Consider the following 18,335-nt stretch of genomic DNA (forward strand, 5'->3'; position numbering starts at 1 on the left):
TTGGGAAGAGATTAGGATTAAGCCCTGTTCAAAGAATTAAAACAATGAAAAGAAAAAGAAGCTTATTTGCACACTTTATCAGCTGTTACTTTGCTATTTGGGAGGAAAAACAAAAATTGGAATTAAAGATTAAAGTAAAAAAAACAGAAAAAAGCTTCTTATGGGTATTTCTATAGTAGAGAATTAGCGTCAAAATGTTTTATTTAAATTATGATATTGAATCTTGGAAACTTGACTGCTCAATTACAATGATAAAGTCCTTTATTTATGACTTAAAGAGTCATAGGCTAAATTTATACCTTTTCTCGTAAATGTACGGGTTTTAAAATCATAAATATGACTTTAAATCTCATAAATTTACAAGACAAAGGTAGGAAATTTTGGAGAAAAAAAGTTACAAATTTTGAAGAAAAAAGTCATACATTTAGGAAGAAAAAAAGTTGTAAATTTAGAAGAAAAAATGTAATCAATTAATGAGAAAAAAAGCAACAAATGTACGAGAAGCAAAATCTAAACTTATGAGAAAAATAGTAATAAATTTATGAGAAAAAAGTCATACAAATATGCAAGAAAAAAAGTCATAAATTTATGAGAAAAAAAAGCAAGAAATTTACGAGAAAAGTCATCAATCTACAAGAAAAAAATAATAAATTTATAACAAAAAAGTCCTCGATTTAAAAGAAAAAAAGTAATAAATTAAGAAAAGAAGCAAAATTGTCTGTTTACCAGTCATGCTTAAAATTTAAAAACATGGAGATTCTTGTGAAGTTTTCTTATTAGATCACTTGTATTTATGAGACTTAAAGACGTAAGTTTATGAGGAAAAACTCCTAACTTTACAAGATTAAAACTCCAAAATTCGCAAGATTTAAGTCATAAATTTATCAGAAAAAAACTCACAATATTACTTTTTTTGTGGCCTTAATACTCCATCAAATGTCTAAAATAAAAGATTGCATAGAGTTATTTTTTTATTATTACCACATTTTTTAGAGTACAAGTCATATTTTTTTCCATAGGTCAGCCAGGGGTGCAACTTCAGTGCATCTTGTACTTTAGAAAATACAACAAATGCACGTATCCAACAGGCAGAATGAAAACGCCACATATCACATCTCATAATATATCCCAGGGGATTATTTTGGCCACTACATGTTCAGTTGTGTAACAAGTACATCTTTGGGGCGGGTAATGTGTTTTTTTCTGCTCATCTTCTGCTCCGGAAACTAAATCAATCATTAAAATTCTAAGTTTCCTCAATTTTTACTCCATTTTTATGTCCATCTCATATTTATTCTAAGTAAGACTACATATCCTTGATGATGGAAATCATCCTCATGGAATGAAGGTAAGCTCCATAACTCCCAGCAGCTCAGTGGGTGACTTCTGCCTGTTTTCTGAATGAATTCTGACACTTTTTGTGGTAAATTCCTCACAAAACTCAGTGTTCTTTGCTAATCTGAGTAAAAGCAGCGACAAATGTGCGAAATGCATATTCAAGTAGTTGCTTAGCAGGATCAGCAGCTTGCCAAGCCAGCTGGTGCTGTGAAGTTCACTGAGCTGAATTTAATGTTTGAAAAGAGCACATTTCACTCCAGTTGGTCACTTTGATGGTGCTTGTTCACTCTGCCGCCTCAAATCAGGTCAATTTGTTGGCTCATTTGATGGATAATTCCAATAAAAAAAATAATAAGGAAAAAAAGCTGGAAGGACTGAAGTGAATTTTGCAGAGCTTGTCAGTATCAGCCTACTGTCCAGACATGAAAACCCAAATGAGACCGCCTCTCTACATTAACAGGTTCTGTTTCTGATACACAAGGTGGCACCTGTCAGGCCGCATGCAGACTATCCTGTCAGTCCTGCTGGAAGAGATTAAAGATTCAATTTGGTGTGAAATTTCTGACAATAACACAATTTCAAAAGATAATAATGTTGACTTTTAGGCAATTATAAACTAAAAACCTTCTTTCCCCTTGTCAGACTACAGAATGTGGTAAGTGACTTTTATTTCACACACTTTTTATTTGATAATTTTGATTTTTCTATTCCCCAATCGATCGTTGTTTCTGTCCATATTCAGGACACCGTTTCTTTGTTATCAATGGGACATAAAAAAAGAAATTATTCTTGTTATGTAAGTCCTGAAAGAGCCTGTACTTTGACCTGTGATCTTTCTATAAGCCTATTTTGAAGAATAAAGCAGATTTAAATGCTTTCCAGAATAGAATCTTCTCAGACTCGGGTCAGACACAGCTTTTTTTTTGGTCCATTTAGTCTGATTTTACTCTCATGTCTTTAAAAAGCTCCACTTTCCTCTGATTGGTTGGCTAGAAAAAACTGACAGCCGTGTAAGACTCACTATGAGGTCAACAAGAAGTATTATTATTTGCCAGTGTTGATAGAAAGAGCAGTTTTGCTTTAAAATTGGGCAAAAAAAATACAAATACTGAAAGTTTTGCAGCAGTTTTAGAATATTTAAGATTATTTATTAATTTTGATGATAAAAAGTATTTAAAATTGTGACTGTTTTTTTGTAAAAGTGTGTGTAGGACTCACCAATATCATCTATCTTTAGGCCGGGTCGTAGTGTGTAGTCTGGCTCTGTTGGTTCTGGTTCATCGTCCACGTCGGATGCTGAGGCAGAAAGAGAACGATTGAAAAACGGAAGAGCAGGGAGTCTGGGTTAAACCACTGCTCCAACCTAAAGGACCTTAATTACATCCGAGCTGACATCTTAAGAGGAACATGCAAGAGATTGGAAGGACAAGAGTGCAGAGGTTAAAAAACCCCAGAGCAGGCACGCTGACAGGCCATAACACCAGCAGCAGCCTTGACAAAAACACTGAAGAAGGGTGGGCAATGGGGGGCAGATCAAACTGAAGAGTCAGTGTGTGAGAAGAAAGTGATGGAGTTGTGGGGCTGAAAGAGGGAGGAGAGGTTAATACTAAGGGCCTGTGGAAGTTAAAAGGATCGGACAGGCCAGGGATCAAAGAATGTGTGTATCTGAGTGTGTGAGTCTGTGCGCACTGAAACACTGAAGGATGGCAGGAGAAGGAGAGAGCAGATCACTACGTATACACAGCCACCCACTGACTGCACACTGCAATAAATGCATTCTGACAGGGAGCAAGGAAGGAAGGGTGAAAGAGGAAGAAAGTGAGAGGAAGAGGAGAAGGCCTTCAAAGCCGAGCGCTGCTCATTTTTGGCACAGTGCAGGAAGACGGGGGGAACAATAGGAGAAAAAAATAAAAAAAAAGAAGAAAAGTAAAAGACGAGCAAGAGGAAAAAATGCTGCAGGTGAAAAAGCAGCTGGGGAAACTCAGCAGAAGTATTAATAGCTGCGCTGCTTTTAGCTTCCATTGAGGCGGTGTGTGGATGCAGCAAGTGTGTATGAATTAAGAGAAGAGCCGGGTGTCTTCCAGAGGTGTTGAGGGTTCTGGCGCTGCAGGTCAAGAACCTCCTACACTCAAGAGGACGTGACTCACCGGTGGAGCAGCAGACGTACACTCGTAGCCGAAGACAGCTGCGCCCATGATGGTGGGTTGGCGTGGCTGTCAAACCAAAAAAATACATGAGATTAACACAACAAATTCAGCTTTTCTTTTTGATAAAGTTCAATTAAAGCTTGTTAGTGACCTTTATTTTTATTTATTTTTTACACCGTGTTCAGGTGTTAAATGTAATTATATAAGAATACAAGAGAACAGTTTGCAATTATATGATATTTTATGATTTTTTTATCCAAAAATATGAATCTAAAATGCATCAAGATTGAACATTTCCCTGGAAAAGTTTTACTAGTTTGCCTCCGTAAATTAAAAAAAAAAAACGAAAAATTACATTTTTAAGTTGAAGGTTTCAATTGAGCTGCTCTCTTTTCTTTTTCACACTTTATCTTAAATGAATCGCGGCACACCAGGAAGACTACTTAACTTAGTCGGTAGAAAAAGTGTTAAAAAAGAACATTTGCTCATTTTGTGACAAGCTAAAACACCAGTGCTTAAAATGAGCTGTCAAGGCTAAGAAAAAATCAGGTTCAGACAGTTTAAGCAAAACCTCCTTTATCTAGTAAATGAAAGTTATTTTTTAAAATAATAATAAAAAAGCAGATTTATCCCTTGTTGTGACACTTTTGTTAATTGCAGATCTGCAAAAACATGCTCTGTAAAGTAAGGCTGCCACCCGATAACGCGTTCTGAAAGGTTTTCCGTCAAACTAAAAGTTCATTACTCACTCAGTGTCATTTTGGCACAAAGTGTTGCAAGTTAATCTAATTAGCAGTCAGCAAAATGGATGAGGCTGCTTTACAGCGGGGTGATGAGATTAGATGTGAAGCAGCAATTTGTTATCTCAAAACTACACGACCACTGAGTTCAGGCAAATCTAAGATAAATGTTTACCAAAAACTATAATAAAAATAGGGCTGGGAATCGATAAAAAATGTAACTAATAAATCGCAAACCTGGAAAATTCATTGCAATTTTCATTTATTTATTTTTTTATTTTTTTAGTTACAGTATTTGCCAGACTCCTATAATCACAATATGAAATAACATGTAAAATTGTACATTTAGAACATTTATTTTAAACTTTGGAACCTCAAAAAAGAAATTCTCTCCTAAGAGTTGCTGTTAAATTGACTTTTTTCCTGGAATTCAGTTTTTTTTCAGCTTTTTCTTTTTTTTCTCATAAATTTTCCTTATAGTGTTTATAAAAATAATGAAGAAACCATTTTGGAGAAGTTTGATCCACCAGGATTACAGGTTGGGATCTGCTAACGGGTGGGGCCGTGTCTGTCCACTCTGAACTGGTCGCTTTCGCGGAGAACCGCGGAGTTTCCGCAATTTTTAGACAACGCCGGTGCTTGTCACTGTAGAAAAAAAATATGTCGGCCCCCATCAAAAAATAAAATAATGATCGGTTTCCTAGTTATTTGATTTCTAATAGTAGACAGTTTAGTTTGGCTCCGCCCACCCCAGCGGATCTTTGATTCTATGCTGCAGCTGTCGGATCAACATTCATCTTTTTCCTTATTTATTAAAATAATATTGTCAAAAAACTACAAATAAATGCTATATTATCTCTTTAATTTAATAAAATCTCAATCATAGTTTATTTTAGACAGTTTTACTACCGCTGGACGTCAGGACGCCTTTTTGGTTTTTGACTAATCTTGTGAATTAAGGCGTTAACTTTCATAGCCCTAATAAAAAATAAAGCTTTTATAATTTCTTCAGGTGTAGTTTTTCTTTCTAACACATTTTGTTATTCTGTATTTTGTGGACAGTTACTAAAGACTAATGAGGGAGTTTCTGTTTGCACTCACAGATGTAGTAATACTCATGGCCGACGTGGAACTCGTAGCCCAGAGAGAAGGCGCTGTAGCGCTGGAACTTCTCCGAGAACTTGATGGGCGCGTGGGGAGCGTGCGGCCGGTTGCACTCCCACCTCTTGAAGCCCATCTGGGGGTCACAGTTCCTGTAGCCACGGTAACTGACCATGTAGAGGACGTACTGCTCTCCGGTGCCCACCATGCGCTGGCTGTCGTTGTAGTGGGGACAGTAGATGTCCAGGTAATCGTTGACATTCACCTGCATGGTGAACCCCTCCCTGCGCAGACTGGAAAAACAAACAAGACAGAATATTTAAAATAAAATTCGTACATCTAAAAAAGGTCACGATTTTCAAATGATGTGACCTTTTGTGTTTTTTGATATTTCTGCAGCAAGTTTGACAAGAACAGAGATTTCTAAAGCTCAAGTTGACTACACTGAAAAGATAATTTAATCAAATTTTTCTTCGGTGTCACTTCAATGGCCTGACTTTGGACTCATCAGTCTTCACTACGGAGACAACACTTCAGATCCCTGCAGTGCTCCGTTCTTTTTAGAGAGCTCACCTGCTGTCAAACAACTCTTTGAGTGTTAGCGAGTTAATAATATCACAAAGCAGGTGTGTGGATGTGTGTATTTGTGGCGGATGCACACAAAGAATGCAGAGTTGGCTCTTCAGGACGGACTCCAGATCCCAGGACCACGAGCTTCTCCTATCCCCTTAACCCCGCTGCTCGTACATCAGCCGGAGCGCGACTCAGCGCTCGCGTCAGCCGTCAACTTCTTGGCAACAACACCCCCTCCAAAGCTCATATATCAGCGTCAACCCTAAAAAAGACCCAGCTTGACAAGAAGATGGGGTCTGATTCTGTGACTGGATGGGACTTATTTATGTGTGTGTGACAAACTGAAATCTTTCCTGACATCCTAAAGCCGTCTTTTCCCCCTCATCACAGGCATGGGGCCCGTATCAGTGTGACACAGATAGATCGGGGTTGTAAATCATACACACACCGATGAGCATGTGCCCACCAGCTCACTCGCCGGCAGTGACGCCGGGAAATCACAAGGGGGCAGCAGTGACTCATCGTCGGGCCGCCTCTCTCCCACTGCCAGTTCTAGGTCATGTCTCCAGGGAGATTATTATTCAATTATTAAATGAAGATCGAAACTCTGTTGCCAATGTCTCCCTCTCTCCATTACTTCTCAAAGCTATCTCCAAATCCTTCCTGAATTTGCCTTTCAAAGCTTTCAATTTCTCCCATCTCTCTCTCTCGGAGAGAAAAAGAAAAGGAAGATTAATTGTTAGACATTCATCCTCTGCTCTCATCTCTTCTCCTCTAATGTTCTCTCATTACATCATTTAGCCTGAAGAAGAAATTTACTTTCTGTTGTATTACTGGAAGGAAAAACACGCCTTTTCATATTTACAGAAAATGCAGATGATGAGTGAGGGATTCACTTGAAGGGAGGTGTGAGTGCAGACGGAGTGAATGAGCAGACGGAGACACAAAGAGCTGGTTGGTTCAACCAAACAAAAGGCAAGTTTTTGGAGATGAAGGGATAATGAGTGAGGGGAAAAAAGTAGAAGCACCTTGAGTAAAATCAAAGTAAATCACTATTTTAGGATAAAAGCTGGATTCATGCATGTGCACGTGTGCAAGCGTGGCTTTGTATGCGACAATGAGCCCCAGCCTAATTCTCCGTGCCAGCCCTTTATTTTCATGGAACCGAGCACACAAATGTACACAAACACAAACTACACATGCCTTCCCTTTCACCGTCAAATAAATAGTTGTATAAGCAGCACAAGAAAACCTCAAGAAGCTTAATGTGTTTTGGTTTCATCTCATGGATGATCTGGAAATCAGACGTGGCCAATTTCAGAGCAAGATTAGTTTGGAGGGAGCGTGCAGATGAGTGCTGCATGAAAAATGCATTCAAGCCAGTGTTTTTTAGGAGTCGTACCTACAGCCTTATCCATTTATGACATAAGCTCTCCTGCAGTTGCATACGCAAAAAAAGATTTATTGCATTATGCAAAGCGTGTTCTACCTTTTCGAGAGCCCTTTTTTTTATCATTCATTTGTACTTTTGAGTTGTGCGACTTTTTACGGTATAACAATATGCACAATATTAGAAGTTGACTCAATATTTGCAATAATATGGTTGGTTTTCTTTATGCCGATGCTCAGAGAGTAACTTTACTGTATTTATTCCATTAGATAAATATATTATAAAGCCAAGTTTTATTACATTTGAGAATTTTTTTCCAAGAACAAATAAATACATAAAGATTAAATTAATTTGGTACTTGACCGAGATCAACAAATTAAAAATACAGAAAACTGCTGGTTGATGGCTGGTGCAATATTCTGAGAATTTCTAAATTAGAAAAAAAAATATTCATAATATTCTTTTTACTGCTTAAAATTGATTTTTTTTAGCTTATTGTGAATCAGAAATGTTAATTTTGCGATGCAAAATAAGTGTCAGTTCCATAACTAAAGATGCACCTGCATGCAGACGAGTAACCAAATGGTGAATGGCAAGAATCTGAAGTTTTATTGTTTATTCCCAAACCAGTTAAGGAGCTAAAACATTTCATTTATAAGATTTTGGAAGAAAAGCAGAGCGGAATGGGCGGGCAAAGAGAATACAACGGTGAGGTAATCATTGGAGGGGCTCAAGATTTTATTTTAAAAAATGTAAAATGTTCTTAATTTTTAAAGAAGCATTTTTTATGATTTCTTAATATTTGTCAATAATGATACTAATATTGACTCAAAAATTGAGGGGCAAAGCCTCTATAGCTCCGCCCCTGTCCCAAACAATCAAAAAGTAGATATTTTTATGGACAAAACCTTTAAGGTAAAAGCAGATGGAAGCTATCTGTTGGTCACATTTTTTTTTCTTTTTCTGCTGAGTAATCCCAGCGCTCATTACATTATATTGCTCCTCCAGATTGCTCCAAGACAAAAGAGAATTCAATAAATATGTAAATTTTCAATGTGAATTTCCAAAGATTCAAAAGAAAAGGTCAACCTGACAGACAAAATAGTGACTTTCCTCTTCCCACAGCATCTGCAGTCCTTTTTCCCCCTTTTATTGCCTTCTTTGATATTACAGTTTATTATATAGCAGCCTTTCATCAAATTCCAAATAAGCTGCAAAGGCCAGAAGCTGAGATAGAGTACAGCTGGTTAGGAAAAGTCAGAATCTATTGCTCTCTGGCGCTCTCCATATGCTTCCCATTCGTTCGGTGCGCTCGTAAGGCCGTACCGGTTGAGGCTGATAAAAAGTGAGTAAGGAGATGTAGACGGCTCTCAGCAACACAATTCGTAGGATCTGAGCAGAGGCTTCCAAGAGCTAAAGAACACTTATAAACACAGATCTAGCGGTGAGGTGAAGAGATGGCGGGATAGAGGGAACGATAGGAAGGTTTATAGGATGAGACGGGGGGTAGTTGGGGTTAAAAGCAGCAGAGTGTGCCCACTGGGGAGCAGCGAGGGAGAAGGAGACAGCAAATGGGAGGAAGACGGAGCAGCAGCTAAGAGCGAGATCAAAGTGGGGCTTGGATCAATGTCACTACTGTAAAATCACATCAGAGGGGGAGACAGAGACGGAGTCATAGAGAGACGATGTTGCCTATATAAATCAGTCATAGGCAACATAATGCCACAGAGCTACCCCTCTGCCTGACTATTGTCTGCCCGGGATCTTGGAGCAGCGTACATCAATAAAACACTTTGACAGAGGGAGCAATCATTCCGCTTTGTAACCAGAGCTCGCTTACTTCTGCTGCTGCTTAAATACAAGACTTGCTTTGGGAAGGTGAACAGCAAGAGGGACACAAATAGAGAAACCTCCCCTTCTTCTGTGGCCTATCCATCTACAACGACTCATTATGGAAGGAGTTTGTCACCAGCACTGAGCTGTCCAATCAGTCAGTGATAAATGCTAGAAAAATGTTCTCGGATGCAGTTACTCCTGCAAGACAGGAAACATCAAAAGAGGGAAAGTTTGTATTTTCTTATGAGCAGGTGACATTAAAGCAGATTTTCATTTAAATGCAAATGCTAATAAATGTCCATCAATCACACAAAAAAGCTCATAAGTAATGAGAAGTATTTTTATTTGATTTAATAATTACTATGGAAATATTAGTTTTCTTTAATTTTGTCCTCTTTTTACCTGTTAAATAGTCTGTTTAGCCCAATCTGGCCCCGTCAAACTGGAATAAACGATACTGAACCCCTAAGCGGTGCACTATAAATACATTGACATTTGTCTAGATGCAGATAGTTACTATGCATTTGTGTGATTTTGGAAGATTTTGTTGTTTTTCTGATGTTCATGTGTATTTTCCGAGTCATTTTTTCCTATCATTCCAACACCACTTGAACGCAGCAGTTTATATTTGGGTTGAGGAACATCAAGCCATTGATACGATTGGCCCAAAAATTAGATCAAAAGTCACAATTTTGGAATTAAAATTCCAAAATATTTTGTTTAAAATTGTCCTTATTAATTTTCGATCCAATTTAAACCATGTGTTTGTCCAGATTCTGCTTTTATTTCTTTCTTTTCTGAGGTGGATTATCAAACACTCCACACATCTGCTTCTTATCTAACCCTTTTGTCAAAATTTTAGAACTTTTTTGGCCAACAAGTCAAAAAGTTTGTCCATCTCTGGTATAACAATTCAGTTCACTTTGCTTTTTTCTATCCACCTGTTTTCCTTTTGTTTAAAAACAACGTTGATTTTTTAGATTTTCTCACATCACCTTTTTTTTAAAACGTAACTTTATTTCAATTACTTAACATTTGAACTATATTTTTTAAGGGAATCCAGGCCGAGAGGTAAAGCAAAATACAAAAATATTAAAGATAAACACAATAACACGAAGAGGAGGATTATAAAAATAGTGCATTTTGAGAAGTCAGCCCCAAGAACTTAAGCTTAGTTAAAAGAACAAAAAAACTCTGATCACAGTTAAGTTTGTTAGAGAAAAGAAGCCACACAGGATGAAAAACATAAATTGATTTTTGGAAATCTGCATAAAGAGTTTCAACTTGAGGTCAAATTTGAACAATCTTTGAAATATTTGTTATCATTTTGGGATGATACCAAGTGTTTTATTGGGCAAAAACAAGAATGTTTTCATCTTTAAGTCAAAATTTTGATTAGTTTTCATTAGAGTTTTTTATTGTTTATTAAAAGTTTTCTAAGACGAAATGCATGTACCTTTCATCACAACCCTCCTGATACAGAATTGACTCAAAATCTGACCATTTTCGATCAATTTCTGAGAAATTTTTCAAAATTTTTAAAATATCAAGTGTGCATCATAGGGAGTATTTTAATAAGTTTAATTTGATGAAATGTTCAGCAGGTTTCTTATTCGTGATTTTCTCTAAAGCTTCTCTCAGTCCAATTAGTTCCCTTTCAAATTGATGTTGTTTTCAAGCCTTTAGACAGTAAATAGAGGATTTGTAAATAAAAGTATTTGGCAATTCACTTAAAAATTCCTGCTCAGAAATCTACAAACATAAAGTAAAAAATCTAAGAGGTTTACTTTATTTCATTATAAATACAACATATCAAAGTCTTTATTTAAGTTCACTTTCTTTTTATCTTTTTTGTTAAAGTTATTGCCCAATATGGGGCCTTAATTCAGTTGCTGATTTCCACCCAGATGACACAATTATGATTTAGGTGTCTTGAGTTTTACAGTTCCTGCTTTCGCACTCAGCGATCAAACAGAAACAACTACGGGTGGTTGATTGGTCAGCAGTGGGGGTTCGCGACAGCTTGATAATCAGTCCAAAAAAACCCTCACATATACCAAGATAAAACAAGGTTAAAAGAATCAAAGAAAGGGCCGTGGACGGCCAAAAGGTTGGGCTGGATTAAAACTTGTCCAGCAGGGTTACAAATGATTGCCAATCAGGACTTAAAAGCCACTCTGCCTCCTGAGGCCAAAATCTTAATCCCATCTCACTTTGGTACAAAGATGCTAACATTTGTTGCGGGGGGACTACAATCAACCAGCGGAGCGGTAGGTATAATTGAATGGCTCCCCTGCTGAATGGAGACTCCCAAAGATCAGTGGCATCAGTGAGAGCTCTCATCAAACACAGACAGGAGTCCTTCCCTCAGCATCCTCAGCCTCCTCCTTTCACCTCCTCACTTTTGTCTCCCCACTTGTTCCCCTGGTTCTGTTCGGTGGGAGAAAAAACATTAAAAAAAACAGAAACTTGTGAGTATACATCTGTCTGACAGGGTGTAGCGAGCGAATTGGTTCTAACTTCTCTCATTTAAAATCGATACCTGTCTAGAGTGTGTCCAACAGCCTGAAGTAGGCAGCCGCCTTAAGCAGCTACACACACACACACACTCTGACACACATCCAGCGGTTCAGACCTCTAGAGCATCAGTTCTTCATTGGTAATTGATCAAAGTGTTACAGCTAACAGGGATCCTCGCCTTGCAGCTCACACACAGCATACATGTGATCCAATACAACCTGCAGCTCTATCCGAGTCATTCTGCACCTTTTTTTTAGGTTTTCTACCTCGTTTTGAGTCATAACTCTGCTTCACTCTTTTTCTTAGTCCAAAACCTCCTCCTCCTCTTCCTCCACCTCAATCCTGCACTGCAGATATCGACTGTGTGCTGTTACAGTGTACCGGCAATAATGACACTTGTTATTAATCCTTTAACCCTGAGCTGCGTTCGATAGCTGCGCCTCCCCATTATGCACGTTTCTGTGGGGTTTACTGCAGTCAATCACATAAAGGTGATCAGTCATTTTTTTGTCCCAGAACACTCAGGGAAATACAATGCATCATTTTTGATCAGAAGATGATGAAAACTGTGCAGACATAAAAAGAGATCGGAGAAGTAATGAAAGGGTGACAAGCAGGACACAAAAAACTTGTTGATTTAGCCTCAGATTGAGCTCAGGACTTACTTTAATTTGTGATTTTATTGATTATTTTTCACCATTTATTGCTCAAATCGCCAACACAGCCTATTTTACGCTTCACCGGGCTCCTCGACTTTAAGGCTTTTGCCTCCCAAACCTCGGACGTCATTCACCGAGTGTCAATACAAACCCGCCTTTCCGTCTTGTTCTGTCAATTTGCTCCCATAAATCCTCCCAGGAAAAATATATATTCCCACTACATGTTCCCTAGCTTGTGTTCCCAGAGTCTTTCCACCAGAAACACACTCCGAGGCCAGAGGGGGTAAAAAGACACTAAAGAGGAGGGGAGTGTGGATTCCCTAAGGTCTCCCATGATTGATAGTGATCCCTCCTGATGGCTGTGTATAGACTCAGCACTCAGAGAGACATTACCCTCTGACCTGGCTATTGATTGTCGCGTTCCCTGCCCCAAACACACAACACTAACCCTGACCCTGTCAGTTCACAAAAAGTCCAACAGCACCAGCGCGCACACGTCTGTAAGTACAGTCGAACGGCCGACGGTTCACCGGTGTCCAGTGAAACCTGATCAATGCGCTGCATAGAAATGATTCTCACTGCCTTTTTCAGCCCACTTCCTGGCCAAGTCACGCGGCACCAGTGTCTCGCTGACTGATGTGTTTGGGTCAGGGTCTGGAGGCTTGAATATCAGGACTGCAGGAGGAGAAAAGGAAAAAGAAAAAAGCTCCAGTGCAGGGGTAAGTTGTTCTCTACAACAACAACATTACTCAGATTCCTCTCCTGAGCCACCTTTAATAAGGGATCTGGGGCAGGGAACAGCGCTTGCCAGGCAGAGGGACAACGCGGGATGAGAAATGGTTCCATCCATCAAGCAGGCCTGGGTCATGTAGCATTTGCAAATAATTCTTTAGCTGCTTGCACTTGTTTTAACCTACTTGAACTGCGAGGTGGGTGGGGTCGTTCGTTTAAACCTCAGCCAGCTTTCAGCCTGTGCTGCTTATGGCTATTGGAGCCAACATGTATAAGAAACACTTGAAACAAAGTAAAACAAAAGCTCACAGGAAACTTCAACCCTTTATTTGACCCATGGCTGTGACAAAAAAAATCGCCAAGATGTTTTTTTTAACACTGTTGCACAAAGGGAAGCTAAGCCAAAAAGTAAAGCTAGACAAAGAGGGGAACCAAGTAACCTGCAGCCTAAAACAAAAACCACAGCTGGCTTCCAACATTAGTCACCATGACAACAGAAAAAGCCCTTGCTGTGGAGATACTGTAGTAAAAAAGAAAGGGTGAGGGGAGGCACGGGGTGGGCTTCTGGGGCCTATTGCCTTGCACTAAAACCCATTCCCTCATTACCAAACAGCTCTGTTCTGTCTCTCTAATGGCCAATTAAGGACCACTTATTACCATTCTGCTTTATCACAAATCATCTTCTATTACAGTGCCAAACACTTTTTCCACTGCAATTTAGGGTAAATGTGTTGTTTTCCTTCAGTATTTTTGCTTCAAAATGAACAAAAAAAAAGTCAGAATGAAGCTGTACACCTAATTCTAGAGGAAGGCGGTGCAATTTGAGCCCAAGTCTTCAGAGAAGTCCTCCTTCCTACCATCTATCATAATACGCCTCACAGCTTCATCAGCAACCATTCGGGGCTCAAAAATCCAAACAAACACACAATTTGGCGTGGTTAGAGAACACTCGCCATTACGGCTCAGCAGACTCGTATCAGTCTTTGACACAGCCCACGTTCAAAATCTTCTCTTTGCAGTTTGATAACGAAAAAAACAAAATGCACAACAGAGAATGTAAAACCTAATAGTGCACTAGTAACTGTTTTCTCGTTATAATTATTATTATAATATCATAAATAATACACATGTTCTATATTTGATGTATGTTTACTTCTAAATGTTGTAATTAGTTCTGTATCTGTCCTGTGTCAAAAAAACATTATGTTTTTCCAAAAGTTATTGCATAGTCACAACATTTCAAGGAAAAAGCATCAGTATCTAAATCGGCAATACCAGCCCAGTAATTACACCCAAATTCTCTGTATTGCTCATCCAACAACCACCTCAGGTCCTGGGCCACACAGGATAAACATTTACTGAACACACGAAAACTACATTTTAAAAACTTTAAAAATGTAACTTATGAATATAAATATGAAAAAAAAAAACAAGGCAGGAATATTATCCCAGAATAAATCAGCTTTTCTCTTCTGCGTTTCATGCTCAGGGATGGTGAGAAGCCCTCTGGCTGGCCTTGATGTTGCAGTCTGAGATCTGATTGGATATTGCAATACTCTTTACAGCCAGTGTCCTACATGTTTTCCAGAAATCCTGCCTTATCTGCTGCTGATTACCTGGATCAGGTGTGTTTAGCCAATAAGGGGCTTTGACAGCAGGTTGGTTGGAGAACATGTAGGATACCTGCCCTCGAGGCCTGGAGTTTGACACCCCTGGCTTACCGCAGACAGACCGGAGACAACAAAGAATAATTGTATTTTTCTTTTAAGGACAGTACATTTCCTTACATATCTATGAATATAGATTTAAATGCACTTTCCTTAAAATTTTTAGGCCAACAGAGACTGTCTGGCTCTGACAGCCCACCACTGACTAATTCTGAATTGTTCGTGTTGCACAACCAGGTGATACACGAGGGGAACGTCCAGTAGATGGAATAGGGTCAGTGGTAAAGACAACGTTCCCCAAAAGAGACTTACTCCAAAAATGTTTTTCCAACATAAGACTAGAAAAATACATAATGAAGTGAGTTGAATAAAAGCTATAAAAACATGAGCCACACACATTTCTCATGTTTCTTTGTTTTTAAACAGAAAGTTTCTGTTTTAAGTTGATTAATGGACATAAAAAATACACATTTGAACAGTTTTATTATAGTTGTTAATATAAAACAGCAGCTTTTTTAGATTTTGTGTCACTATCAATGCTTGAAAAACTTGAATTAATATATTCTTAAAATCTGTGTTAGTTATAAAACTAATTTTGACAAAAAAAATGAGAGAGAGGGGAAGCTTTTTACTGGCAGCCATCCCCTTGCCCCCCACAGTAGTTCCACCCCTGGTTACATCTTATAAATGTAATCACCAAAATGTAGAATAAAATGAGTTTAAAAATTGGATTCTTTAGAGCTCAGTTTGAAAAAAAGATCAGCAAACAAATGACAGATGGGAAAGGATGCAACAAAAAGCACACAAATACACACTCGCACACTCAGTTCCTCATCCATAGGTTGTTAGGCACAGTCAACATCGTTAGGCGCCAGCCTGAAGTCTTTTAAGCGATTAAATGTGTCTGAGTCTCCCCGTCAGACAAAAGACGACATGGAGCTTTAACATTTCTATTAATGCACTGCTGCATGCAGAATTAATTTGATGTATTCATACACTCTGAGTCTCAAAGGCCTGAAATGAATGCACGCAAAGCTGAAGCACATGACTAATCTTAACAGTTAAGTGCTCAATTAGCGGTTTATAAAAAAACACTAATCAATGGAGTGAAACAATGGAACTATCAAGGCAGTCTAACTTTGTTTGTGCCTACTTCACCTTGAGTTTTCTATTTTTATTCTTTGTCAAAGGCGCACTAAAGACCAGCAGAACATTCATGTTTTTGCTCTCAGATTCTCCAGAGAACTAAAGTCAAAAAAATACAAACAACATGTGGAAACATTTTATTAGAAATAGTAATTTGTACACTGAAAAAAGTGAAACATTTGGATCAAATTAAGTAGCTGTTGTTAATGATTTCAATGATTCACTTTTTACAGTGTAGACAGATCCAAAACTATTTGGATCTATTTGGTCCAGTTTTTAATGTCCAGATAACCAAGGAGAGCCACAAAATCCCACTTCCTGTTTGATTTGTCTTTTGGACTAATGAGTTATTCATTTATAAAAAAATATATAGCTTTCAAAAACGTACAATATTTGAAATATAACAGTATAAAATTTTTCTATAAATGTCATTTTTATTTATTTGTTTTTACTTTGGACAGCAGCACATACAAGTTCCTTTCAAAATAAAATACACCCCGCTGCAGAAAATATACTTAAATTAAAAACGCAAACAAAATAAAAAATAAACAGAAATTACTAATATAAACATGACCATGTTGGTGTATAATACAACTTTTTTTTTATGAAAATGTGTAAATACATTTTCTTTAAGAACATATTTAAAAAGAAAATGAAGATTCAAATTGCATTTCTGAGTATTTCCTTATTCAAATAGTTTTGAAATTGGAGCAAATAAAAAATGTTGCTTGAAGCAGTGACATAGAAGGTCACAAACTCCCTGCTCCACTGCATTCTGATGCATCCACTTGTAGATTACTGGATCCACCTACGTCTTTGTTTACCCCGTCCAAACTGGGATTACATAGACGCTGCAAAAAGTCCTCTCCAGGCTGCATTATGTACTTTTGTCAGACTCTGTTAACACTGTGGTTAAGTCAAACTTCATTTGGTTTGTTTTCACATAAGACGTCATGCAGTCACAATAGTTGCAGGATAAAGTGCAACATTGTAGTTTTATTAGGCATTAATGAGGAAGAAAAGAACTCATCTACAACACTGTCACTTTGTTACATTTGAAAACGTGCCCCCTCCTGGGTCACTCTCTGTCTTGTTATGTGCTTCTTCAGATTCACACTTTGTGGAGGGTTTTTTCTACTCAAAATACATGCCACTCAGATCTTTTAAAACTGTGAGATTGTGAGTTTGAATCCGAGGCCTCCCTGCCTGACACTCAGGATTAAGGGTTGAATTGTGAGGTCAAAACACCAAATGGTTCCTCAGTTCGGCTGTGACAGCAGCCCAGCACTCCCTCAGGGGATCCGTACACATTTTGCACACTCTGGTGTGTGACACGAAGTAGCACTTGAACTTTTCGCTTGTTTCTGCTTATGCTTCCTCTCTGGTTTAGAAACATTTTTCTCAGCAGTGGAGTTCACTAAAACTCCTTTTTTCAGACATAGAGCAGGGGAGTCAAACTCAATCACACAAGGGGCCAAAATCCAAAACCCAACTTAGGTATAAACATTTACTCAACACTCTAAAATTTAATTTCTGAAACTTTAAACCTTAACTTTGTAACATAATTATGAACTAGATATATAGCATTACCTGCAATGATGCTAGAGTGAATGCTGTAAGCTGAATTTGGCAGCTGAAGATGCTAGTGCTGATAGCTGAAGATGCTGAAATTGATAGCTGAAATCACTGAAGCCAATAGCTGAAAACGCTGAAGCTGATAGCCAGCTAAAATATTAGCTAAATGCTAAATTAGCTTGATAAACTAAAAAAAAGAGAAACTTAGGTCAGCCAAAACAGCTAGCATGTAGCTGAAAAAATAGTTAAACTTCAAAAAGAGTTAAATAATGGAAAAAAGCCTAAATTAGCCAAAACAGCTGGCATGTAGCTGAAATATTAGCTAAACTCTAAAACAGCCAAAAAAAACAAAAACAAAAAAGCTGAAATTAGCGATAACAGCTAGCATGTAGCTGAAATATTAGCTAAACTCTAAAACAGCCTAAAAACTGGCAACCCAAAAGAAAGCCAAAATTAGCCAAAGCAGCTAGCATGTAGCTGAAATATTAGCTAAACTCTAAAAGAGCCTAAAAAACAAAAACAAAAAAAGCTGAAATTAGCGATAGCAGCTAGCATGTAGCTGAAATATTAGCTAAACTCTAAAACAGCCTAAAAAACAAAAACAAAAAAAGCTGAAATTAGCGATAGCAGCTAGCATGTAGCTGAAATATTAGCTAAACTCTAAAACAGCCTGAAAAACAAACAAACAAAAAGCCTAAATTAGCCAAAACAGCATGTAGATGAAATATTATGAATAATAAAAATGCAGGCATATTCCAGTATAAATGAATTTAAACCTTAAATTACTTTCAATATTTTGCTCTCCATACAAAAATATATTTTGTCAAAATTATACAAGTTAAAAATAAGTGCAAGATAAGGCTTTTTTACACTGAACTAGTGAAGTTAGACATTCTGGTGTAAATATACCC

At 37.9% G+C, this 18,335-nt stretch overlaps 1 protein-coding gene across 3 annotated transcripts in view; it reads right to left on the minus strand.

Moving 5' to 3' along the window:
* The window catches only part of efna3b (ephrin-A3b), a 61,199-nt gene that overhangs the window by 6,647 nt on the left and 36,217 nt on the right, over positions 1–18,335 (minus strand). For all 3 annotated transcript variants that reach the window (XM_024268002.2, XM_024268001.2, XM_024268000.2), the window contains 3 exons: positions 5,327–5,619; positions 3,486–3,551; positions 2,557–2,634 (listed from right to left, as the gene is read on the minus strand). In XM_024268002.2, the coding sequence (XP_024123770.1) occupies positions 2,557–2,634; positions 3,486–3,551; positions 5,327–5,619 (437 nt within the window). The remainder of the gene's footprint in view (positions 1–2,556; positions 2,635–3,485; positions 3,552–5,326; positions 5,620–18,335) is intronic.

The sequence above is a fragment of the Oryzias melastigma genome, linkage group LG16 (genome assembly GCF_002922805.2).
Source record: "Oryzias melastigma strain HK-1 linkage group LG16, ASM292280v2, whole genome shotgun sequence".
Taxonomy (NCBI): domain Eukaryota; kingdom Metazoa; phylum Chordata; class Actinopteri; order Beloniformes; family Adrianichthyidae; genus Oryzias; species Oryzias melastigma.